This window comes from Equus caballus, chromosome 1, assembly GCF_041296265.1.
Source record: "Equus caballus isolate H_3958 breed thoroughbred chromosome 1, TB-T2T, whole genome shotgun sequence".
NCBI lineage: Eukaryota > Metazoa > Chordata > Mammalia > Perissodactyla > Equidae > Equus > Equus caballus.
In genome coordinates this window covers 34,216,104-34,243,356 of record NC_091684.1, presented here as the reverse complement: position 1 = coordinate 34,243,356, position 27,253 = coordinate 34,216,104, and the positions used below count along the sequence as shown (strand labels likewise).

General features: G+C 38.9%; 1 protein-coding gene across 3 annotated transcripts; it reads right to left on the bottom strand.

Moving 5' to 3' along the window:
* Positions 1-2,050: 2,050 nt before the first annotated feature.
* Positions 2,051-27,186, bottom strand: TCTN3 (tectonic family member 3). Of its 3 annotated transcripts, XM_001500642.7 has the most exons (14): positions 26,833-27,186; positions 26,538-26,661; positions 26,105-26,223; positions 22,361-22,488; positions 22,018-22,126; positions 19,996-20,111; positions 19,466-19,501; positions 18,823-18,909; positions 17,624-17,749; positions 16,670-16,777; positions 16,138-16,232; positions 15,454-15,607; positions 11,984-12,121; positions 2,051-4,915 (listed from the first exon to the last, which is right to left on the bottom strand). In XM_001500642.7, exons 1-14 carry the CDS (start codon positions 27,173-27,175, stop codon positions 4,679-4,681), a joined length of 1,920 nt encoding a protein of 639 aa, XP_001500692.4. In that variant the 5' UTR covers positions 27,176-27,186; the 3' UTR covers positions 2,051-4,678. The 3 variants fall into 3 exon arrangements, with proteins under 3 accessions (XP_001500692.4, XP_023497672.1, XP_070079831.1); XM_023641904.2 differs by lacking the exon at positions 16,670-16,777 and having other exon boundaries at positions 26,833-27,181; XM_070223730.1 differs by lacking the exon at positions 18,823-18,909 and having other exon boundaries at positions 26,833-27,180.
* Between the last annotated feature and the right edge of the window lie 67 nt (positions 27,187-27,253).

Sequence of the window (27,253 nt, the reverse complement as noted above, 5' to 3'; positions counted from 1 at the left end):
ACTTGGACTATAAGAATGCAGGTTTGAGGACTGTTTCTTTATATGCTATAGGGTACTAGGTTTAAGTTATCTTAGTCTCAGGTTCTATAATTGTTCATAACAGAAACTCATCCAAACAAAGCAATTTACTGGGAGTAACTTATAGTCTCCAAGAGCAGGAGGTAAGATCGGATCTCATAAGAGGTGGGTACAAGGAACTGGAAGTTAGGAACCAAGACTCTCTTCCACCTCTGGGTCTCTTATTTACACTTCTGTCTGCACATCTGCTTCTTTTTACACCCCCCTCCCCCTTAAGTTAGACTCTTCATTAGTGAACATTTGGTGGAAAATGGCTTCCTCAGGCCTAAAATATCCTTAGTTGGTGCCTACTCCCGACTGACTTCTAGTCTTGGTCCCAGTTCCAAATTCCTAGGGGGTGGAAATCATCCCAGCCTAACTTGGTTCAGGACTCCACTTCTGGTCTAGTCAGCTGTGGCAGGGAGAGGCGGGGTCATGCAGGTAATGTGAACATGGAGGCTGGGCCCACCCCTTCAGCAGAGCCGTGAGTGACAGGAATTCTCAGAGAAAAGGGAGAAGGCTAGGCTGGTATACAGATTACAAACGAGTTGCCGGTGACAGAACAGACACTTAAATGAAACCAGTTTCAGCCACACTATGCAACATCACTTTGTAGTTTCCCAAACCAGGCTGCACATCAGAAGCACCAGGAGAGCTTTTAAAAAATACAGATTCTTAGAGCTCCCACTTCCCACCAGTGAATCAGAATCTCCAGGGGTAAGACCCAGGAATCAGCATTTTTATAAAGTGCCACGATGTGACTGGCATTTCAGAACTCTTGCTTTAAGACAGGCCCAGAATGCTAAATAAACAAATCAGTAGAAAAAGGAAGTTACTCATAAATGTAGAACATTCCTACATCCAATAAACAGGGAGGTTCTTTTTGGAGAGCAAATATTTTCTTCAAAATATAGGGTTTTTTTCTCTTATTACAAAAATCAGAAATGCTTTTTCAAAAAATCTCCATTTTTGATAAGTCAGCTTTCCAGACTGTTTGCCTGAGTAGACATATATAAATATTTTTTGTTTTTACAAAAATAGGACCACAGAATATATGCCCTGTTTTGTTCACTTAAAAATAGATCATGAATGTCTTCCTGGGGCAATAAAAGCAGGTCTACTCAATTTTCAGTGGTTGTACAACATTCCAATCTCGGGATATATAATTATCCCGTTGTTGGACATGTTTCACTCTGGATAATGTCTAATAAGTGGAATTGTTGGGTCAAAGTTTACGAATTTTTAAGGCTTTTGATACATATTATTAAAGAGCTATCTGCCCTTCTACCAAGTTATATTCCCATTAACAATATTTGAGAGTACCTGTTTCTCCACACCTATAACAAGCTGGCTGGGATTTCAATTTGATTCTACCCAAACTGTACATATTCCTTTACAGTAAAACTTGCTCCTTAAATTGAATACATGATTACAGTAGAGAACTTCCATGCAGTAAGTCAAACGGCTGATAATTTACATGTATGGGGGGAGGAACTAAGAAGACTGCATTGTTCTATGGATAGTTTAAAAAATGTTTTTGAACGTCTGTTACAGGGAGAGTGGCTGGAGATAAGATGACCATAAAATCTTATCTAAGGTATGTTAAGTAGCCTTGTAATTGGAAACTAAGGTTTATAAGCTAATCAAATTAGCAGAGGGTAGAGGGGAAAAGAACATGAGGTATTCCTGCCTTGGAAGAGCAGGTGTGCTGATTTCTGGTGTAAGATCTCAATATGCTACAGTCTAAAAAGGCACAATAGGTCACAATTAGATACTATTTCATACCTACTAGGATGGCTAAAATAAAACAGACAGTAACAAATGTTGGTAAGAACGTGGAGAACCCTTATACACTGCTGGTGGGATTGTAAAATGGTGTAGCTGCTTTGGAGAATAGTCCGGCAGTTTCTCAATAAGTTAGACTTACATATTACCCAGCAATTCCATTCTTAGGTACATATTCAAGATAAATAAGAAAAGTCCACACAAAAACTTGTACATTAATGTTTATAGCAGCATTATTCATAATAGCCAAAGAAGTAGGAACTCAAACATCCGTCAACTGATGAACAGATAAATGAGATGTGGTATACTCACACAATGGAATATTATTCAGCCATAAAAAGGAATGAAGTACTGATACATGCTATAGCATGGATGAACCTTGAAAACATTATGCTAAGAAGCCAGACACAAAAGGCCACATACAATGATTCCATTGACATGAGATGTCCAGAATAGGAAAATCTATAGAGACACAAAGTGGATTAGTGACTGCTAGGAACTAGGGGGAGTGGGGAAATGGAAGTGACTGCTAATCAGTACACGGTTTCTTTTTAGGGTGATGAAAATGTCTTGGAATTAGTGGTGATGATAACTGAATATACTAAAAACCACTGAATTGTATACTTTAAAAGGGTGAATTTTATGGTACATGAATTATATTTCAGATACAATTTCTGTTTAAACGCATAAAATGGTTTCATAGCACTTGGGCGTGGGGATAAGCATTTGAATAAAGGAGTAGAAGGACTAGATTTTGAAAAGGACTCATAGGCTGTTGGGAATGGATTAGATGTCTCCTACCCCATAATTTAGGATGAGTTGTCATGTAAGTTTATTTCCCTTTAAGAAGCCCAAACTGGAGAACCTGACTACTCTAACAGCTTTGTGGTCTGTTTTAGTACAGATCTCCCTGGAAGCAGGGTTGCTGAATTACAGACTCTGGTGGGAACCATGCCAGCAGTCTCTCAGCTCCCGACTCCCCTTGTGCAGAAACCTCCCTTGTGCACAGAAGCACCTCCTCCTTGTTTAGTAATAACTGCCACAAGAACTTTGCCACTTTCTCCCAGGGAAGTAGGTTACTTTCGAGGTACTTTGGAATGGGGCAAAATGATAAACCTGTCAGATACGGTATTTACAATTGGCATTTTCTGCTCATGAAGCAGGGTTTATTATAACTAAGTATAAGCTTTATTAAATGGCAATTTTAGATCCAGATCATTAATGTGGAAAAAAATAGACTATCTTCCAATTCTCTCTGCCTGGCTTTCAAGTGTCCATATATTGAGCACCCATCTTAGCACCTATTTTGCTCATTCAGTGTTTCTGCTACAGTCACTTTAGTCTCCCAACTCTCTGGTCCACAGGAGCCTCTGGGCCTACGCTCAGGTTGTTCTTGGCTCCTGGGATCACTTTCTCTATCTCACTCACTCTCCCAATCCTACCCATCCAATCCCACCACCTCCTCAAAGCTTGTCCCTCACTAGTCTAGGCCACACTGATTGTTTCTCTGCACAAATGTGTCTATGTCACATGTCAATCTTCCTCCACTAAACTGTCAGCTCACTGAGGGGGTGTTATCTTACAATTCTGTGTTTCAGAGTAGGTGCTCAATACTATTTTCAATGGAATTAATTATTACATCCTATTTTTTATATAAGGGATTTAAAAGTTTAAGACAATTAGATACAATGAATCTTCCATCAAAATTTTGCCTTAATTATAAGGATAGCATAATTCTGCTGTAGGCCTAAACCTTTTTATACTTCCTGCTTTCCAAGTTTTCTATCATAATTCCCAAGCAATTCCTCTCCACCCAAGAATGATAATAAGAAATTACCTTTTTAAGGAGTTTTCTCTGCAAGCCAGAATCTCTGAGTTGGTCATGCATGTAGAGACCAACCATGCCCACATACACAGCCCTTTGTAAGCCGACATTGCCTTATGCTAAAAAACAGATTTCATGCTGAACTCATTACTAATGTCAGTGCCAGACAATTGGGGTCTTCAGAGAGTCTTATCTCCCAGGAAGAGAACTCCACTATCTTAATTTGAATGCTACTGTGCTATGTATCAAAGGTTTTTTTTTTTGTTTTTAACCTCACACACATAGAAAAATAGTCATCAGGCAGATCACATGTCAGTTAACTTCTTTGTGCTGCTGGAATTCGAACAGCAAAGCTCTCAATCAATTTTATTTCTCCTCACCACAATGGAGAGAAGGAAAGAGCAGAAATGGGTGGTAGGGTCATATGCTAGGAGAAAAGGGGGCTGGGATTCCACATTCATTTTGGAAACTGAGTAGGAAGAATTGCTTTCTCCAACATGCCTGGGCAGAGTGTGGCTCAAGGGAGTGGGGAGGAGCCAGACAAAATATATAGCCAGCAGTTTTCTCTTCTGAACAGTCAGCTCCTCTCAAGTCCAGAGGGCAGCTATTCCCGAGTTCCCTGGGGGGACAGCAGGAGCGTGTTCCTTTTGATGTTGAGCCCAAGTGTGCCTGTGAGCAGGTGGATGAAGATCTTGCCATCCTTTAGTCAGGCTAACACAACCTGAAGGGCTGGAGGAAGGGCTCTTATGTTCTTCCTTGCTTGAGAAGTAGAGAACCTAATGTGTACCTGGTGGTCTGCAGAGTCCTAAGCAGAGAGCTATTTTGAATAAGATATTTTTACTGCTTTCTAAGATTCCTTCTTTCATATACAAAGATTCCTTTAGTTAGGTTCTCTGTTATCCTAAGTGCTCTTCTTCGGTCATGAGCAGGTAAGGACCTATTTAGCCAAGGTAAGTAGGCTGCCTCAGAACTTCCCATAGGGAAAAGTGAAGTCTGATTCTTCTCCTTTTTTCACTTAGTCTCTAGGTTGAGAACTCCAAGTAGGAAGAGACACAGGAGAAGGATGGGAGAGATTGAGCCTTTTTGAGAGTCGACTCCTCTGCTGAATGCCACTTTGAAGGGAAGGAAGAAGTCGAATGGCAATTTCCAGTCCATTCTGGGTTGGCCCCTTGGAGGCTCTGGCTTCTGGGTAATGTCCACAAAGGTCACAACAGTTGTCAAAGATACTTCTGTTACTTGTTGGGAATCCTGCAGGAAGAAAGTCCATGACAGGTCAGTGCTTGGTACTCATTCGTATAGCCCTCCAACTTGACTTTTATTATTACTTTCCCTGAAGAAAGACCAAAACCAAACTGCTTAAGCAAGACATACCCTTTTCTCATGTTGTTCATATGCAGTTCTCTTTCTATCATATACAAGGAAATGAATTTCTAGGCAGCAGTCTATGACACCAGAACTGTGAAGTTACACCTACCCAAAGATTGACTAGCTTCCCCGAACCAGGGAGTTGCCTGATATCAGAGAAGCCAGATGGCAAAACTGCTGCTGTGACATGCTTAGCAGCTGTGCTTCATCAAGTCCCCGAGGGCTCCAGGCTCTGAAAGAGCACATATGCACTAGTGGATGTAGTGGTGGCAATTCCCTTCCTTCTTCCATTGCAGAAAGAACTGTGAAATTTCATAGAAGACACAAAGAACCCAGTAATGTTGATAAAAACCCCATCAGATTCACAGAATCTCAAGGTGAGAAAGGATCCTCCCAAACATCTACCAATTCCAGTCAAATAAAACAGATGCTCCCAGAAGAACGGACCTTGTCAAACTGACTCAAGTATCTGACCTAGTAGACATAGCTTTTGGTAGATATGTTTGCAGCTTGATGACTGGAACATGTTTATCTAAAATGAATTCCCTTTGGTCTGACTCTAGGCTTACCAAGCAAATGTCTGATTATAATTTGACAGTAAATAACTATCTTGTTGAACCAGAAATGAAGGTTTTCTCTATTCACCTTCCTTCACTCTGATGCCACATATTATCTGCTATGGTCCTTGGCATCAATAAATAACAAATTCTGGGAACATAATTTTGCCTGGAATAAGCTTTCTAGGTACCTTTTTTTTTTTTTTTTTTTTTAAAGATTTTTTTTATTTTTTCCTTTTTCTCCCCAAAGCCCCCTGGTACATAGTTGTGTATTCCTCGTTGTGGGTTCTTCTAGTTGTGGCATGTGGGACGCTGCCTCAGCGTGGTCTGATGAGCGGTGCCATGTCCGCGCCCAGGATTCGAACTGACAAAACACTGGGCCGCCTGCAGCGGAGCGCGCAAACTTAACCACTCGGCCACGGGGCCAGCCCCGGTACCTCTTTTTTTATCCTGGGTGTGGGGCCAGTGCTGTGATAATCTTGCATGTTACATTAACTCTTTGGATTCTTTTTTTAAACAGTGAAGCTCATGAGGGACTTGGCATAGAACTAATGTAACTTCTGAGGCACTGAAAAAAACCACACGCATTCCAAGGACAGCCTGCTTAGGCTGAAGCTGCTGAGGGAATCCTGATTCCAGCCAGGCATGGAAGACTGGCTGAGATGAACCAGACAAAAAAAATGGGGAGGAGTTTATTACTTAAGAGTAAGTAATAAACTTTCTTTGGAGTTTAACTTACAAAAGGATTTACTGTTAAGACTTTAATTTTTTCATAGGACCGTTAAAATGGGGAGAGTATAGTCAATTTTTGTTTTGTTGTTTTTTTTTTGAGGAAGATTAGCCCTGAGCTAACTACTGCCAATCCTCCTCTTTTTGCTGAGGAAAACTGGCCCTAAGCTAACATCCGTGCCCATCTTCCTCTACTTTATATGTGGGACGCCTACCACAGCATGACGTGCCAGGGCGGTGCCATGTCTGCACCCAGGATGCAAACCGACAAACCCCGGGCCACCGAAGCAGAACGTGCACACTTAACCGCTGCGCCACTGGACCAGCCCAAGTATACTCAATTTTTGAAGTAAATCTCTGAAGTTGACATTATTGAAAGCATGTTAATATTGTTATTTAATCTGATTACAGAATGCATTCTGTGTATTGGCTGGGATGGCTGGAAAAACTTTGGGATGGGAAATAGAATAGGGAATTAATTTTCAGCCTTGTGCTCAGCTCAGTGTTGTCCAGAAGTTGATTTAATTAATGTGCTGTTCTGACTATTTCAGAGCCTTTGAAGGAGGGCAAATTTTAAACTGTCCAGTAGCAGTCCCAGGAGGATACCAAAGGAGCTGTGGTTAGAACTGGGATAGTGGTCTTGTGATGGAAGAATGTAGTTTTGCATTAAGAAGCCCACTGCTACGCACCCAAGCCACATCCACCTACTTAGCGTTTCTTAGGAATAAAGCTGACATTGTTATCTCTATCTGTCTGATTCCTTTTAATTGGTTTCAAACTCGGGCAGGGAAAAGAGGAGTGTCATTAGCTCCCTCAAACTCCAAGACTAGGGAATGTCTGGTGGCTTGAGGTTAGCCTATACTCAGAACTGACCTCTAAGATAGCTATGAGCACAAGAAGGCAACCTTTAGGCCCATGTCTACTCAAATATATATACATATATATGTATTCAATGCCCGGGAAACCCTACCTGATAAAAGTTTTTTTTGAAGAGAATTGTTTTTTCAGATTCACCCAGGATATAGGCTCATCAAGAGCTGCTACTAGACTTGATTTTAAGATGACAATGGAAAGATATCTTGTCCCTATTTATCTCAAAACCACTCCAATCCAATAAGAAACAGATACAAAAACCGCCATCTTCACTGAAATGGAGAGACATCACAATATGTGAATACAGAAAGCAGATGGAAGCAAGGTTTCACAGAGGGAAAGAATGCCAAACCTAAAAGCCTTCAGAGACTAGAAACAAGCAGATTTCTGTGGGACCCTGAAAGACTAATAGGATATAACAGAGAAGCAGGGATGAGGTGGGGACAGAAAATGGTTACTGAATGATAGCCCCTGGCCTACCTTATATTTCAGAGTTCCCCTGAAGATTGGGCTAATGCTAGATACTGTTATAATTTGTCAAATTTATAATTGTATAATTTATCAAAATAATGCATATTTTTTAAGTGAAAAAATGCCAGAAAAGAGGATATCAACAAAAAATAAAGTCCTATATCCCCCCTCACCATCCTGCTCTGCAGAAATTACCTTTTTAGCTCTTTTACTATTTCTTCTGATATTTACCTCAATTTCTAAGCAATACTATACTGTTACCTCTTGAACCATGTGTTAAGTTTAGTTCTGTTATTCTCCTCCTACCCCTCCCATCACTCTCCCAATGTAATTATATCAAAATATTTTATTAAATTAATATGCAAACTAAAAACCTATCCATCATCCTTGACTCATTCTCCCTCAACATCCACATCCAAGCCATCAAGTCCTACCTGTGACACTCCTAAATCCTCTCAACTCTGTCTACTTCCTGCAGGCCTCACAGCCCGACCCTGGCTCAGGCTATTAACATCTCCTGGTGAATTTCTAGAACCATGCTGTAAACTTCACTTCGGTATGGCTCCACACTTTCTATAACAGCAGGGATGACGGCTATCTTTGTTGAGTGTTCTTTGTCTTTCTTAGTATACTGCCTGTTTAATTATGAGATTGTGGCAGAGGTTCTTGGCCTGGCTTCAAGAAATCAATAAATCCCTTGAAACTATGTAAAGAACGTTATGTGTCTATGCACTTTTCTAGTAAGTGAATAGCTTTCAACAGATTGTCAATGGGGTCTATAAGATTAAGAACCACTAAGAAGACTGGCAGATATTGGCAGTTTTTCTAGCATATGCTGTTTGATTGATACATAAAACGCTGCCAACTTTCAATTATAATGAATAAAAGGCATTTATTAAATAAAACAATATAATTAGCTTTGAAATGTAGTCAGAAATGTATTCTCTAAAATTGTTTTTTCGAATTGCAGATTGTGACCCATTAATGTCTAGTATTTTAAAAAAACAGAATAACTACAATAGAAAATATCATAGAGTACATTGCATAAAGATACTGTCTTATAAAACTTTTATTTCAGTTTTATACATGTGTGTGTTTTAAGCTGGGTTGTGTGTAAAATATATTTCCTATCATGGGTGATAGCCAACAAAGGTTGAAAAACACTGCTCATCTCTTTTGTGTTTTGCTTTAAACCTTCTTGATACGCCACTTCCATGGAAAGTTAGAAGCAAAAAAGTTATGATAAAAGTAATAATGATGATATGATGAGCAATATTTACTGAGTGTTCACTATGTGCCAGGAGCTGTGCTAAGTGTTTTACTTTTATGATCTCACTTACTCTGTACAACCCAATGAAGTATTATTATTAATATCAATTTTAGAGATGAGAACACTTAGATTTAGAGAAGTAAAATAACTTGATTTAGACCTAGGTCTGACTCAAAACGCATGCTCTTAATTACCACCCTAAACTGCAGGCAACAGGTCTCCTAGATAATCTAAAAAGCTTGAGGATTCACTTAAAGATAAAGATGAATTGATATTATTGTGGAAAGGGTTCAGAGCTTTGATCCTGTGATGCTACACTGTTCTTTACACTCACTTATTATTTTCATTTTAATTGATCCAGAATATTCTGTAAAACTAGTTGTTTCTTCCTAGAGATATATTTTCTTTTTTAAATTAAAAAGTTTATATGCAGACAGGAGACAATGTATTTTATCAATCCTCAAACTTAAAGGTCTCTTTAAGGGCCCAATTAGTATAAAATTATAAGCAGCAGAGTATCATGTAAATAAATCCTATTTACTTCAGGAGTTTGTCGTGCGTATTCAACACTTATTAAACAACACATAAAAATACTACCAATACCTGTCGCATAGTAAATGTTCAATGCATGTTTAGCTATTATTTTATCATACAAGACGACAGGGAAGTCTAGACAGTGTTTTGCTTAATTCTACCCTACTTTGTAGTCTGTCCTTGGGAACTTTCCAAAATTTTGCTACTTCACTTTTTATAGTGAGAGGAATGTAAAGTGTTTCTAAAGCTACAACTACACAATGAAAAGTCATTCAGACAGTTCAGTCTAAAATTCAACTGACCATCTAACAGCTTGATTTCAGGGTTCATAAACACAATTGCCTACTGGCCTAAGCTGATAACCTGAATGAGAGAAGTGGGATGGCTAAGGGTGGGTAGGCATAGGGTGTGTGAATGGGGTACTCTATTTAAAAGTGGAAATCACCATCAGTGACAGGAGATTTTATGCCATGTAGGAGTGGAGGATCTCTATTGCCAGATCTTCAAAAGAAGTTAGAAATCTGGATGTCAAAGTGAAATTTCCCGATCTTTAAGTGTTGGCACAAATTTAAGAAACAAAACACTTTGTAGGCCAAACAAAACAAGTCTATAGGCTATATAAAGCCCATAGGCTGCCAGTTTGCCACCCAGCTTTAGTTTTATGCCATTACTCAGACACATGAAGCTGAGTGACATAGCCTAGGTGAGACCATTATCAACCACAACCTTTCAAAGGGTGGCCAGAAGGGGAGGGAGAAGAATTGTAGAAGATATGCCTTCAGCAAGTGTAACTCCTCTTTTCACTTTAGAGGCTCTTGCTGTTCTGAGAAAAAAATTTCACAGGAAGTCCTGAGACACAAGCCCGTGTGGATAAGGGAATTGATTAAAGTTAAAGACAAATAATTAGTATAAACGCATAAAGAAAAAGTATGTTTATGTGACTTCAGGAGAAAATTTCCATTCAAGATTGAAGAAATAAAAAAAATCTTTCAATACAGATACTAAAACTCTCTCTTTATTAGAGAAAGAAATACTTTGCTTAACTTTTGTGATCTGACACTATCATTTCATAACTCCTTTTACTTTTACAGGGCCTGGCATCTTTAATGGAGGTGAGTTTCTCAAGTCAACCCTTAAAATAAAAATTTCTGTGTAATCAAAATTAGCTTTGCAAATCCTTTAAATGACCCTAAGTAAATGAACATGATTTTGTATATACCATACCACCTCTCAATAAGTTCAAAACAGCTAATTTTTACTCCATCATTGGGACAGATACTGTTTCTTCAGTGAGCAGGAATGAAGCAAAGCTGAAATTCTCAATTGTCAACCACTTAGGCCAGTTAGATGTGAATGACTGTAAAATGTGATTTTGTAGAGGGGGCAAGCTAGGCTGAAAAGCTAACCTCTACTAAATACTACAAAAAGACAATGATTAAAATATCTAGACAAGAAAGGGGCACTGGGTAGCTTTAATGGCTAAGAGAACCAGAGATCTGGGAAAATAAAAAGAAGAGTCCTATGGGTATCTTCCCAAACTACACAGGTACTCATAAATAAAGATACAGTTAAGAAAAATATAACAATGGATTCACTGCAGGATCTGTAACAGATTCAATGAGTCTTATAGAAATAGTTCTGTTTTATTCACTAAACCAACACAGAGAGAGCATGGTATGTTCTCAGTAACACAGTTTCTAATAACCTGAATTTTAACCCAATTTATAGGCACAGAGAGCTAAGGTGCTCAACCTTGTTGTAAGGAAGAACTAAAGGTATTTTACTTTTGACCTAAATGTAGTCTCTAGTTTATTTCTTTGCTGGGATGTAAATGCAATGACTTAAAGTTAATAATGTCAATAGTTTTAATTTTCATTAAAAATTAATAAAGTGGCATACCAGTTTATATAAGAATCAGTTTACCAGGACCTACTCATTTCTGTTTTTGAACTTCTAAAGCTAACAATTAGGTTCTAAAACCAAGGCTGATGCTAAATCTATCCTAAGGTACATCATAGACAATTGGTATATGTTTACTCCATATTAAAATTATTTATTTTAATGGAGCACAATCAACCAAGAATTGATGACTACAAACTTGTCACAGCAGTAACTTTAACAGCAATGAACAGGCTCAGAGACTCTGATAAGTCTGTAACTGTCACACTGAATACACAGTTATGGAAAATGTTTTCCGTAGTTGAATCTACAAGTATAGTAATACTAGTATGATAATTTAAAAGAAATTAATCTACACCTTAGTCTGGGTTCAGGAAATTTCAAAAAAACTGGAGGAAAAAAGGACATAGATTGTATTCACCATGACAACATGCTAATTTCAGTAACCAGGCAGGCAGGATAGACTTGAAAGTTAATTGTGTCAGCTCACTCTAACCAAACATTGGCTGGTAGCATAAACTGGCTCTCAGAAGTTAAAAAACGATCTGGGCATCAAATGGCTGACAAGACAATCATGGCTTTGCAAGGCTTAGTGGTCCTTTATGAGACATGACTTACCTGTATGGACTGGCATTGATACAGGAATCGGGCTCCTGACACATGAGCTTGTGGGTTGGACTGGAGGCCTATATATGCCCACAATACTTGGATCTCCAGGGCAATGGGTATGACACAGCAGGAAGTACAATGCAGAGCCTGCAGAAGGGTAAAGAAGCATCTGCTTGAATTGCTGATAGTTGCCTATAGTCAGCCACCATGCATTTAGTAGCCATTGTTTCTTAAACATTATACAATAGCAGAGAAGGCAATGTGGTTTACAGAAAGAACACAAAGTTCACAACAGACTAATTATTGTTTTTGGTCTTTAAAAAATTATTATTCTAAAATGGAAATTACTAATATAGAGATTAATAAAATATGAGCCCATGTACAATGGTTATAAGAAGCACTCAGTGAGCAAGGCATAGTCAACATTGTAGAATGCTGGAAGAAGAAACAGCAATTTCTGGTTGAGGATGGCTTCATGGAACTGGGATGAGAGTAATATGTGACTGGGAGAAATGATGATTAAAGGAAAATTCAAGGAAGAGAGATGGCATATAAACAGGTGTGCAACTGGAACAGCATACAATGCCATGGAGGAACATTCATTGCCTAATTTGAATAATAGTGAGAGTGCCTCCTACGTGCTAGGCACGTTTAAGGCACTGGCCTTGAGCAGACCATTTGGCTGAAGCACAGATCTGAACACGGGAGCAGTGAAAGGTTAAGGAATAAGACATCTCAGGGTTAGATTATGAAGTCCAACCAAGTAGTCTGACTCTAGGAGGATTAACTGCAAGATGCAGGAAGGATTGATAGAGGTAAGGACATCAATCAGGAGGTTAGTATAAATTTAGCAGGTGCAAACTATCCTCAAATATGCCTGTATTTTTCTAGCTTCATACTTTTTTATAGTAAGGTTCAGATACAGGCAATAATACATGTAAAGTAGGAATGGGGGAGACAGACCATGATTATGTTTATTAAGAAACTGTCAAACTGTTTTGAAAAGCGGCTTCACCATTTTGCAGTCCTGCCAACAATGTCTAAGGGTTCCCATTTCTTCATATCCTTGCCAACACTTGTTGTTGTCTATCTTTTAAATTATAGCCATCCTAGTCAGCATAAATTGGTAGCTCATCGTGGTTTTACATTTCTTTAATGGATAAGGATGTTGATATTTTTTCATGTGTTTGTTCTAAATATTTTTAAACACTTTTCTTTTCATTTATTCTACATTAGGAACATTTTTCCACATCATCAAATGTTCTTCAAAAAAGGGATTTAAAAATATAAATAACAATTTTAAGAACAATAAAGAGTAGTTCCACTATAATCTCAATCCTTATCACTAACCATCCCCTTTCTGTGCTTAGCCAAAACCCCACTCCATATGGTACGGCTATATTTGAGGTTTAAGAGAACTCAATTTGACTTCAGTTGCCCAAAGGCTGGATTGAGTACCTCTTTACTTATCCATCCAAATCTCCTTAAAAGAGAAAGAAGTATATAAGGAATAAAGTTGTAATAGTGCTGAGAAGGGAAAAGGGGCACTTTAAAAATAATCTCTAAGGGGACAGCCTTTCAAAGTCTGAAACAAAACTCAGGGGTAAAAAAAAAGAAAGATTGATAAATTTCACAACATAAAAATCAATTTATGCATTGCAAAAAACACCATAAACAAAGTCAAAAGACAAATGGGAGAAAAGCTTCTGCAAATCGTACTACAGAAAAGAGCCCATTTCTCAAATCCATAAAAGAGTTCCTACAAGTCATAAGACCAGTAATTCAATAAAAATGGGCAAGAGATATAAATAGATCATAGTGAAGAAAATACAAATTGTTCAACCATATGCCAAGATATTCAACCTTACTCATAGTAAGAGAAAAATAAAACTATACTAGGATGATATTTTTCACTTATCAGATGAGTAAAGATGAAAAAGTTTGATAACAGTGTTGATGAGAGAGTATATGGTAATAAGCCGTCTCACGTTTGGATGAGGAATTGTAAACTGGTAAACCTGCATGGGGAATAAATTGACAATATTTATTAAAATTTTAAAAGCTTATACCCATTGATCTAGCATTCTGCTTCTAGGATTTATGATATAGGTTTAGTCTTACACGTATGAAATGGTGACTGACCCAGGTTATGAAATGCCATATTGTTTGTAATAGCAAAAGACTAAAAATAACCTGAATGTCCACCAATAAAACCGGTTAAATAAATTATGGTTCATCCATATAACGGAATATTATAAAACTATACTATGCAAAGAATGCGGAAGCTTATAATGTACTGATGCAGAACAAACTCTTACAGCAAGTGAAAATAGCATGGTGCAGAGCAGAGTTTATGCCATTATATCATTTGGGTAAAAAAAAGGACTATGAGAGCATTTACTCGTGTGAGCATGCAATATCTCTGGAAGGAAAGAAACTAGTAACTTCAGCTGCCTCTGTGGAAGAGAAGAGCTATCTGAGAGAGTGATTTTTATTTTGTACTTTTTGGATTTTTGAGTCAAGTTTATGTATTACTTATACAGAAAAAGAAACAAAAATTCAAATGAAAAGAAAATTAAAAGTACAGCTGAATAAAATCAGGAAGTAGGGGGTAAACAAAAGAGGAAGAAGACAGAACAGCAGAGCAAATGTCCTTATTTTACTCATACCTGCATGCACTGATCTAGCGGGCCACCAGAGAGAGGAAAAACAGAAACAGCTGAATGAGGTTACTTCTGGGGCGGAGGGTGTTGAGATTTTTATTTTCATTTAATACCATTCTATATGGTTTGAATTTTTAACCTGTTGATGTATTCATACATAAATGTAAATGTAAAAATGTAAATTTTTATAACAACAGAAAGAATACAATTTCAACATCAAAGAAAGAATCTGACCAAATATTTAAGAATATAACAGACTATTTGAAATATACGATGTGACCTTGAACCACAGAGTAATCTCTAGATTTTCTAACTTAAATTTTTTCTCCAAGTAAGGAAAATAAGTTAGGTGTAAACCTACCCAGAAATAATAATTTCAAACGGACATGATTTCTTACATTCTTCCTTTATGACAACCACATTTTCCTTCTATAACAACCACAACATCTATGGAAAAAAGGCCGTTTTTTTTTTTTTTAAAGATTGGCACCTGAGCTAACAACTGTTCCCAATCTTTTTTTTTTTTTCTGCTTTATCTCCCCAAATTCCCCCCCAGTACATAGTTGTATATCTTAGTTGCAGGTCCTTCTAGTTGTGGCATGTGGGATGCTGCCTCAACGTGGCCTGATGAGTGGTGCCATGTCCGTGCCCAGGATCTGAACCGGTGAAACCCCAGGCCACCGCAGCAGAGCACTCAAACTTAACCACTTGGCCACAGGGCCAGCCCCAAAAAGGCTGTTTTTAATTTTAATATCTATAATTTACAAACAGAGGGAGAAAGTGAGTCTCAGTCAGAAAGTCTATTTCTCTCCTTACTGAAACACTGCAGTTCCTGCTGAGGATCCTGGTCCACTCTCCCTTCTGGGCTGGGTCAGCATTACCAAAGATGGCAACAAGCTCTGGTCTGGGTCTTCCGTGAAGCGTCTGATAAATCTCCTGCTGCAAGTGGCTGCAGTCCATCTTTCTTAGCCTGAAATGAAACACCATGGAGGCCGGAGTTCAACACTAACATAATAATGTAACCATATTAGTATATTAATCTAAATGTTAGAAATAATATTATAAAATAAATCGGAGGCACTAATCCTTAGTAGGTATAAAGGACTGTCAGAAGACTCTTAGCAATATTATAAGACTATAAGATTATATTTTATATATTTTTATATATAATATATATTATATATAATATATATTTATATTTATTTATATATTTATAAATATATATTTATATATAAATTTATATTTTATTATATAAATATAAATTTATTACATATTATTTATATATAAATATATATTTATATTTATATATTATAAGATTATATAAGACTTATATATAAGATTTATATATATTATAAGGTTATATATTATAAGATTATAAGACTATTTATTCCTCACTAGCATTCTCTGAACTTCCATGTAAAATACAAAAGTTGCCATATTAACATATTCCCTACAGACAGGGACAAAATTGTGGGAAATGATGGGGAAGCAAAGAATTACCTGTGCTTGCATCCAGATATTGCATTCACTCCAAACTGTACTTCGTGTCTCTTAACAGAGCAAGTTCCATCACCCTGGCTCTGCAGGAGGGTCATCTGAGGTGGAAAGTGATGGTCAAGGAGATCACAGAAACAAAGGAGGCAGACTGGAAAATTTATGTTCTTATTGTTTCCTTAACACTATATATATTTTATTAATATCACTCAATTCACAAATTTTTTCCTCTGGTAATTAAAAAATACACAGAGCAATTACTGTTTTTTCAAAAATTGTTAATCATATACCAGCATACAAATATCTCATTAAAACAAACAAAAATCGGTAACAGTCCTCACCTTTGGCCAGTCTAACATAAGGCTTAAAGTCTTTGGTAGTATCAACATTTGCGAACATACCATATTAATGGTTTGGAAAAGGAAGTCCTGAATACCTAAAAAATAGGGGAACCTCAGGAATCGGAAAATCCAAAAGATTAGCAGCCGCAGCTTCTCTCATTGGGCTGCAACAACTCACCCAGCTCCAAAAAGGATACTGAGTGCCTTATATCACTGGTTAGAGCCAAAAGCGGCTTCCCAACAATATAGCCAGGATTCCCACTTCTAGGCCTAGTAAGAAAAGCAGCTGTGCTCTGTGGAAAAGCCTGCAGAAAGAGTGAAGGAAAGTCAGTTATGGAGAAAAGCACGCTCCCCACCTTCCGCTGCTTGGCTGCACACCCTTCCTCGAGGAACTGCGGTAGGTTAGCTGCACTGAACAGTCTGGCTTCCTTCCACAGCGGAGCACGTTGCAGAGATTTCTACTCCAGTGCTTCTTTTCCTTTTTGTTATTCACTAAAATAAATTCTGAGTGATGTCAATATTGAAATTCACTATATGCTACCAAGGATTACAACTAAGGTTCTAACGATGATCCCTCAATGCTGTTTCTCAAAAATTATAATCAATTTAGGGCTTTGTTCAGCCTGGCTGAAACCAGAGGAATTTAAATGTAACTTTAAAAGTATATTTTAATTAACTATCAAAGTTTCAGAGATGAACTCTGAGAGATACAGGACTTTAGTTCATCATCTGAGGGTAGAATTGAGAAGAAACTGGACTCTGTTGGGTTCAAAAAAGAAGAAAGAAGTAGAAGAAAGCCAAAAGATGGTGATCAAGACTGGAAACTTAGATTAAGTGGGAAGTAAATAAGATGCTGAATGCCCAGAAATACAAGAAAAGCCAGTTAAAGAAGTTCCATGGGATGTTGGCTGAGTTTATGATTCAAACTGACCATTTAAAAAAAGAGTTTGGACTTGAGACTGCAGCCCTGCTTTGCTGGGGACCAGATAGAGAATCAGAGAACTTGTTAATGAATAAACAAAGATAACTCTGTATCACTTGCAGTTAAATTAGGGAATATTAATTGTGGAGGCTAGGCCTTGATACTCGTGTTACGGAAGCAGAGGAACTATTGCCCCCCCTCTCGATCCCCTGCAGGAGAAGGGCCCTACCCTGAAGCGCGTGATGAAGTGCTGCTGCAAGGCAGTTCCTGGCTCAACAGTCAGGTTCGTCTGTCCAAAACTGACAGAGACTTTCTGGATTCCCAAAGTCCCATTGGTCTCTATCTCATAGATGACCTGAAATACAAAAGTAGAAGCAATTAATAAAAATTATTTAGTGGGCTAATTATGTTTAGGACAGAAGATTTCCTGTCTTTCAGGGTTTTATTACAACTGAATGAGAGTACAGCATGGTGACTACAGTTAACAATACTGTATTGTATATTTGAAAATTGCTAAGAGAGTAGATCTTAAAAGTTCTCATTGCAAGAAGAAAAAATTTATAACTATATGTGGTGATGAATGTTAACTAAACTTACTGTGGTAATCATTTTGCGATAAATACATATATCAAATCATTATGTTGTACACCTAAAACTAATACAATGTTATATGTCAATTATCTCTCAGTAAAAAAATAACCGAATGAGGGAGACTAAAAAAGAAATCTTAAAAATGCCAAACACAAATACCCTGAAGAGATAATGTTGATTTCATATTATATCTACACGTGAAAGAAGAGACTAGATAGACTTCTTTGAAAGGGTTCATGGGAGAGGTGAGTTTACAGTAAGAATTGAAAGGGAAGAAAAGTAAGTTTTGTTTGGGTGCAGAGGTGAGTAGAAGCACAAGCAGAGGTGAGAATGGAATGGAAACTTGGTTTACTTGGCTCTCACAATGTCTGAGGATGAATAAAGATAGTAGCTGGAGGTGGAAGTCATAAACAACTGAAGGTAACCTTAGATTTCTGAGCACAGTCTTTAAAATGATAATTCTTAATTCTGTGGGTTGACTGAAAGAGAGAGAAGAGACCAAAAGAAGTTGACTAGTCTATTTCATATTTTCAGATGATACTGACTTTGTCAACAGAAGAAAATGTGGTCAGTAAAAATCTATTATAGACTGCATATGGGTAAAAAAAGAGGAGTCAGAAATAATGTTCTGGACATGAAATACCAGAGGACTGTAGCAATGGAAATGACTGCAACATGGTAGGGAGAAAGGTAATGAGCTCAGTTCTTGACATGTTAAGTTTCAGGTAATGCACATAAATTCACATGGGGCTGGTCTGGTACTTAATGGAAGATGAGGCACCTCTGGTAATGTTGATCAACATACATCAGTCCAGAATCTGAAGTCAGTGTCCCTACCTGGGAAACAACATTCTGACAAGTGTTTCCAGCCAACAGAGGAGAGCCAGGCTGTGACTGTGAGACAAGTGTTACAGGAACCTGGAACTAGCAAGGGAAAGAAGCAAATCAACTAAAATAGAAAATAGCACACTTTGTCTTCTAGCTACATATCATGCTGAAATGAGTATTTTTCATTCTCGACCATCACCTTTTTTCTTTCCTTCCATTGCCAGCCTCCTAACTTAAGTTCAAAACTCATTCTAAATCAGCACTTCTGAAAACATATTTCTCAGAACATTAATTCTATTAGCTATACAGGTTCCATGGTCAAATAAGTTTTAGAAATACTATATTCGACACTCCCCTCTTAGAGATTAACAAGGCCCTCTAGCATATTAGACTCTAAGAAATCCACCCTAAAATACCATGTTGAACTTTATTTAACCCAATGTTTCCCAGACTTATCTAACACCTTATGAATTCTTATTTCATACGTTTATTAATCATATGGAAAAATCATTGTTTTAGATTCATATTTAACAGTTTGATACATCACACATACATTTTCTTTCACCATTACAATCTAGACCGAAACTGCCTCAGATGCAAAGGGACCAAATATTATATTTTCTTTCCTTTTTCCTGATGAATAGCATCATACCTTCATATTCTGCAGATCAGTCATACCTCTTGGAACCTAGCATAAGAAAACAGCAGGAACATGAGTGTAAACATATCTTACGTAAAATCTCCAGGAGCTTGTGGTTTCACATTTGGGGAGATACAATCAACATATTAGAACGATTCACTTCCTATCTTCTGACTCTTCCTCACACTAAAATGCCAGAAGCAGAGCTGAGAGGAGGTTGGATGAACTGTGATGCCCACCTACTCTGAGCAGAGCTCTATCAAAAAGCAAAAGCAAACGTTTTGGTGAAATAATAGATGTCACCCCCTCCAACTCTACGTAGCCAATCCCATTAGCCAGGAGGGCGAGAATCTCTTTTCCTGGCTATATAGCCCTGATTCTTTCATCTTTCTTCAGATGATAGGGTTTCCAGGCCCTCTGCCTTTTATCTAACTCTTGGGCATTCTGACTTCTAGTTCAGTGCTTTTTCCACAACCTAACAGTGGGAAGCATGTCAACTTTAAATCCACAGTGGCGACAGTGGGGAGAGAAGGGACACCCACCTTCAAGACTGTGAAGTTATAGTAGGAGGCAGCATTGAGGGCTGGGTCCAGGGTACAGCTATTTGCCAGGTTCTTGAAGAAACGAGCACAGGTTGTACTTTTACTTTCCAGGAAACCTTAGAACACAAAGAATTAAGTGAGTGGTAAATGAGAGAGCCTATTTTTTTTTTAAATTTATATATATATATATATATTTGTTTATTTATGTAAGCAAGATATGCCAATTTATTCTCTAAAACTCTGTCTTACAATACCATGTGTTCTTCATATCAATATCTATAAAACACTTTTTTCTCTCCCAGTGTCATATCTTTCTGTAGTCTTTTCATAGATTTATGCATATTACTTTTTGAATGTTTATAGATATGTCTGTTTATAACATGCAAAAGTTTGTAAAAGGAATTCCAAAGTATCAATAGGACAAAATAAAGGCCCAAAACACAACTATATACTTATACATATGTATATATATGTATATGCATGTATCAAATGATTATCTGTGGGACAGCACATTTGGGAAAATTGTTTGGTATAGTGCATCTAAGATGATGTAGACACTCGAGTTCTTCATATTTGGAATACATCTGGATCTTAGTGAATCCATTTAGTTTAGTATTCTATCAAGCAAGATATACTGAGATTTAATTACCAGTATTGGGTATCTTAAATTACTCTTCTTTTGGAATTATTCATATTTTAAAGATTCAGACTTGATCCCTCATTTTTGAGATGTGATTAATTGGAATCCAGCAGATTGTTAAATGCTATTTTCTTAATTACATAAAATTTTGTTTAAGTGTTGAAAAGCAAGCCCACAAACTCCTTATGAGTTAGAAGCATATGGTTTAAAAATATTAGGTCCCAGGGGGCTGGCCCAGTGGTGTAGTGGTGAAGTTCACGTGTTCTGCTTTGGAGGCCCAGGGTTCACAGGATTGAATCCTGGGCGCAGACCTACATACCATTCATCAAGCCATGCTGTGGTGGCATCCCACATACAAATTAGAGGAAGACTGGTGAAGATGTCAGCTCAGTGACAATCTTCCTCAAGCAAAAATAGGAAGATTGGCAACAGATGTTAGCTCAGGGCCAATTTCCCTCACACACACAAAAATATATATATTTGGTCCCAGAAGAGTGGAATATATTAGGTCAAGTTGTCTGCCTAAATTCACATAAACTATTTAAGACAAATTAATTGTTTTTCTTAAACTTTTCTGGTTTAGTAGTTCTCTATCTTTATTTGGTAAGCCTGCCCAGCATTTAAGTAGTATTTAGAAGCTAGTCTTCCTTTCCAGGGTCTTATAGGCCATTTAGTTCCTAGCTATATTGGCCTGACAACATCACACTCACCCCCTAAGAATCACCCTAGCATACAATCAGAATTGGATTTATACTCTATAGTACCTTGGTTACAATATTGAGTCTGAGTCTTATGATCCGTCCTGAGGGAGAAAACTTATTTTATTTTTTATTTATTTATTTTTTTGAGGAAGATTAGCCCTGAGCTAACATCTGCTGCCAATCCTCCTCTTTTTGCTGAGGAAGACTGACCCTGAGCTAACATCTGTGCCCATCTTCCTCTACTGTATATGTGAGATGCCTGCCACAGCATGGCTTGCCAAGCTGTGCCATGTCCGCAACCGGTATCTGAACTGGCAAACCCTGGGTCGCTGAAGCATAACGTGCAAAACTTAACCACTGCGCCAGCGGGCCAGCCCAAACAATTTTTTTTTTTTGAGGAAGATTAGCCCTGAGCTAACATCTGCCACCAATCTTCCTCTTTTTGCTGAGAAAGACTAGCCCTGAGCTACCACCTGTGCCCATCTTCCTCTATTTTATGTGGGATGCCTGCCACAGCATGGCTTGACAAGCAGTGCATAGGTCTACACCCGGGATCTGAACCAGTGAACCCTGGGCCACTGAAGTGGAACATGCAAACTTAACTGCTGTGCCACTGGGCCAGTCCCAAGAAAACTTACTTTAAATTGAATAAAAAGGCTGGCACTTCTGCTTTGGACTCACCGGCAGGATTGCTCTCAGCACAGAGGCCCCCAGCTCCAACTCCTGCAGGCTGCCTCAGTAAGCTTATGACAGACCACTTGGGGAAGTAAGTCAGAATGGGGTCCCCAGCCTAAACAAAGTACAGCAGAAATTTATTCACAATGAGACTGGGCTGAACTCCACTGAAAAAGAAAAAGTGGAAGCAAAAGTTAACTTGACAAGTTGTTAATGTGGACAATACTGCCCTCCAAAAGAGTGAACAATAGTGCACTTAGTTATAGGTGCGTACCTAAAGATACCTGATCAGTTGTTGGCTATGAGGGTAAAACCAAACCAAACAATTCTGCCCCCTCCGCAGGCTCACCCTGTAGAAAGGTGCTGGCGACTGGTTTTGGAATGTTGAAGTGAATGATCTGCCTCCAAACTCTGTAGCCAGGGCCTGGAAGTTGGTTGCATTGACCTTTTGGAGCTTCTGGAAATAGTTTAATTTTGCTAAAATATTTTTAAAAAGAAAAGGGGTTTAGATAAAAGAAAAACATTTATTCTTAAATATCTGGTGCACCAAGTAACTAATTTTTTAAAATATCTTTATTGAGACATAATATATACAAAGTAAAGTATGCAAATGGACTAATCTTAAGTGCAAACTTAGGATTTTTACATATTTATATACTTTTATCAGTAGCACTCAGATTAAGTTATAGAACATTTTCCTGGAAAGTTCCCAATCAATACTCTGTCTTCAGACTTAACAATGATTCTCATTGCTATCACTTTCTAATGTATTTGTAATCTATTAATTGAATTACTGTTTTAGTATTAAGATCTGAGAAAAGAATATGATCAATGAATTCCAGTCAGTTCCAAGTCTCTGATGCTGGGAATGTGTATGACTAGCAATTTGTGATGAAAATTGGAGGCTCGGGGGCTGGCCCAGTGGTGTACTGGTTAAGTTCGTCTGCTCCACTTCAGCAGCCTGGGATTTGCAGGTTTGTGGCCCAGGAGTGGACCTGCACACTGCTGATCAAGCCATGCTGTGGCAGCATTCCACATACAAAAATAGAGGAAGACTGGCACAGATGTTAGCTCAGGGCCAATCTTCCTCACCAAAAAAGAAAAAGCAAACAAAAATTGGAGGCTCAATAATGCTGACATTTGCCCTGTATCAGATGAGTCTCTAGTACAATAAAATGGTACTGTTTTCATAGGAACATGGCAAAGTTGGAGACAATACTTGTTTTGTCCTCTCCAAATCTTCCAGTTTCCTCTAAACTTCAACTGACCAGTCTTAATAATAATGTTTCCATCTCTCAAGTACATGGATTTGTCATATTTTATTCCTTTCACTTTATAATTTCTACATTCAAGATTTCAGATACCCTAAAAGAGTAATTTCTGTAACGATTCCAAAATTTCTTTTATAGCAATGTATAAATCTATCGAAGTTCCTGCAGCCATCTCTTTATGGCACTTCAGACCAGGAGAGAGATGAAGGAAAAGGGCTCTGACACTGTCCCTTACCCAGAGGGTGACAAGTGATGGATGACTCTGCTTTACCACCCAAGTCCTCTGCTAACTTGAAAAAGGAACACAGCAGAAACATCCCCAAACCAGTTCCTTTTATTCCTCATAATTATGGTCATTTGGACACATTCAGAAAGGAATCAATATTTGCACCATTGAAACCTAATGAGGAATCCACATTACATATGCTTGACCTTTATCCTCTGTGATCACAAAGTCTTAATTATTTGACTTTTCAGCTAGGGCAGGAAATGAAGACAACTCTCAATTCTGGGGCCTTTCAGATTATTCATTCTCTACAAATCTCCTAGATCTTTGTTACTCAAAGTGTGGTGCACAGACGAGCAGCCTCAGCATCACCTGGGAGGTTATTAGAAATTCAGAATTCTGAAATTCTGACCTGAGTTATAATTTGCATGTTAACAAGATCTCCAGGTGATGTGCATGCATATTAGAGATTGACAAGCATTGCTGTGGAACAGATGACGCTAATGCTGCTGGTCTGGAGACCACCTCTAATCTGAAATCTTCAAACTTTGAAGCTTCCAGGAGCTGTTTAACGTTTTCTTCAGAACTCATACCTGAAAACCACATTGAAGAAATACTTACCTCATAAAAAATGCAGTTGTTTCTATTTTTATAAATGAAAGAAAAGTTTAAGCTAAGAAAGAAGATACACTGAGATGGCAAATATCCATCTGGCTATTTTTTCATGGCTTAAAAGAATAAGAGAAAGTTAATATTTTGTGTCTCACTTTAGTGCAGGGATATTGGTGGTAGTGGTGGTGAAGCAGGGATAACGCAGATAAGGAGCATAGGCTAAGGGTAATAAGTAGAGTTTTTGCCTAAAACTTCTACCATCACACATTGTATATTATACCTAACAGAGCTTACAGGCATTTAGACTTAGATTGATACAATTTTAGATGTGGAAAGAAGCCTAGAGACCATCTGGCCAATTCCATTAGGAAATTTGGATCCTGAGAGGTAAATGAGTTGCAAAAGGTCACAGAGCCATCTGGCAGAGCCAAGAGGAGATCACAGATCTCCTGATTCCCAGTCTTGGGTTTCTCCCACTCCATAACGCTATACAGACTTTGACAAAGAGTGTCTGTTACTCATGATCATTATCAGCAAATATTTAGCACTGTGGGCAAACAAAGATATGGTCCATCCTTTCTAGGTGCTGACCATTTACCTGGGGAGACACACTGTTCATATAAACTGCTAACAATTCAAAGTATCCTATAAGTTCCAATGAAGTGACTCTCAGGTGTTGTTGGAGAAAGAAAGTTCAGAAACACTGGTCCAGAAGCAGTGTGCAGGATGGTATGGGAGGCAGGAGGGGAGATTAAAAGCAGGGAGCACCTGTTTGGTTGGACGCTGTTGCAGTAGCCCCGGAGCACGATCATAAGGCTGGAGCTAGAAGGCAGTGGGAGACTTGGAAAGGATGGGGCAGCCACAGCCCTGTATTTTAGAATGGACCCTTTGCCTTGCTCCCTTTACCCTCTCACAACCTGAATGGTCAGAAGGCTCCTGACAACTACTTCCAGATTCAAGTCCCTCCAGACCCAAAATTTGGTTATTTTCTGGAAAAAAAAAAGTATAGTTTTGCAATTTCTTTTCTAACAGAGGAAATCAGCATGAGCTGACTTTCAGAGTGTAAGGACTACAACTTAAGTCTATTTTGTGTGAGAACATTATTTTGCTTCTTAGACATTAGAAAAAAAACATATTCGCTTCCTATCTTCGGAAATGTTATAGGCATCACCAGCAAATTTCTAAGTCTATTTAAAAACCTTAGTAACAACCATTCTCACTTTTATTGCACTCCAGAGTCACAGAGCACTTCCACATCCAGGGGTAGTGATATTATTTCTCATTTTGCAGTTGAAGAAACGAGTCTGGAATACTAAGGGATTTGCCCAAGTCTGTGCAGCTGGTAAGTAAATGGCAGAGCTGAGATCCAAGACTCTTAGACTGTTGCCTCATGAAATAAAAACAAGGTTGGTGTAGACTAATTTGTCAAAGACATTCACTTAAGTATTACTTGGTACCTCTGATATGTCAGGCACGTGGGATTTAGTGAGTGCCTTCGTGGAGACTGTAGCAAGTGAGGGATATAGTCTATCTGTAATTATCTGAGCTAAGAGGGACAACTGAAATTAAAGTTCTGTGTGGGTTTTCTGATCCACAGCCAATAGGGCATAAGAAATTGCAAATCAGAGAAGAGAGATGGAGGAGGGGGAGAGGTAGTAGAAGAGGGAGGATGACAGATTCAAAGGATAAAAAAAGTTTAAAAAACAAAGAAAAGGAGGGGCTGTCCCGGTGGTGCAGTGGTTAAGTTTGCACACTCTGCTTCAGCGGCCAGGGTTCGCAGGCTCAGATCCCAGGCCACTCATCAAGCCATTCTGTGGTGGCATCCCACATAAAGTAGAGGAAGATTGGCACAGATGTTAGCTCAGGGCCACTCTTCCTCACACACAAGAAAAACAAAAACAAAGAAAAGGAAAAAAAGACCAGGGACAAAGCCAATTCTCAATAAATGTTAAGCAGTAAGAAAAGCAAACATCTTTATACTCACAGTCATTCACATGGACACAAAACTGTCTAATTCCATTTGAATCCATGAAAACTCTCGAAGGAAAAGGAGAATTACTCCTGAAGATAAGAGAGTTGTCCACACACACCCAGCTTGAAGACCTGTGAGGAAACAGGATGAATAGATACATTTGGAAGTGGAGGATTAGGTCTAAAGAAGGGTGCCCCACAGAAGCCAGAGAGGACTCCTTGGGCAGCCACAGGATAACATGAAGGTCCTATTCTATGGGACAGCTCTGTTCTAGAGAATCAGAAGAGGAATGCTGTTCCAGGAAAAAAACCAAGGTAGTTCCAGTCCTGGGCGCGGGGGACGGGGGAGAAGAGGAGGCACGAAGACTCTGTCTCTCTACTTCTAAATACTACCTATTCTAGGGCCCCAATCTGCTTTAGGAGTCAACCTGAGCACTGCAGCTCACCTCACACTGCCAGGAAGGCAGAAGGAGAAAACTGTCCTCGGATGGAGAAGATAGCAGTCCCTGTCGCAGCAGCAATTTATATCGCAGGCACCAGGAGTCAAGTCACAGACGCAGATCGGTAAGACTATGAAAGTACAACATAAAGCAGAGCGAATGGGAGGAGGATCCCTAAACTCTCCCAAGTGTTAATTCCCCCTCTGCCGACAGCCCCGCTCCTTACTTGGTGGCATTCAGTTTGTTCACAGAATTTTAGATCTAAGTCAGTAGCTTCCATCCCCACATGCCCTCCCCTCACCTGGGAAGAGGTCCACGGTCCTATTCCCAGGCGCCGAGGGGGTCACCACAGTAGGGCCCACGGTAGAGATCTCAGGCACGGTCCAGTGAGTTTCAGGCCCCTCCGAGGACTGAGGGGTTCCGCCCTGCGTCCTTGACTCCACGGTCGAAGGGGTGGGCACTGCCTCTGACGGGGAAGAGGAGGGCTGAGGCCGGCCGCCCTCGGGGACCATCAGGAAGAGCACCTGCAGTAGCGCGAGCTGCGAGGGGCACATGGGGCTGTCGAGACCCCCAAGGCTTTGACGTGGGTATTGGCGGTCGCCAGAAGCGTCGCTAGAGCGTGGATGGGAGGAGTCGCATCTCATGACGTCATCCGTATGCATCTGCTTATTGGCTCGTGGCTATGGCGGAGAGCTCTTCAGCCAATAGAAAGCGGCATTGTT

Excerpts from the sequence above, each read along its gene's own strand:
- TCTN3 (XM_001500642.7), bottom strand. The coding sequence starts at position 27,175 with ATGAGATGCGACTCCTCCCATCCACGCTCTAGCGACGCTTCTGGCGAC. Across the intron at positions 19,502-19,995 it reads ATAACTTCACAGTCTTGAAG|GTTCCAAGAGGTATGACTGA; the intron begins GTGGGTGTCCCT and ends TTCTTATGCTAG. Across the intron at positions 15,608-16,137 it reads ATATCTGGATGCAAGCACAG|GCTAAGAAAGATGGACTGCA; the intron begins GTAATTCTTTGC and ends GTTTCATTTCAG.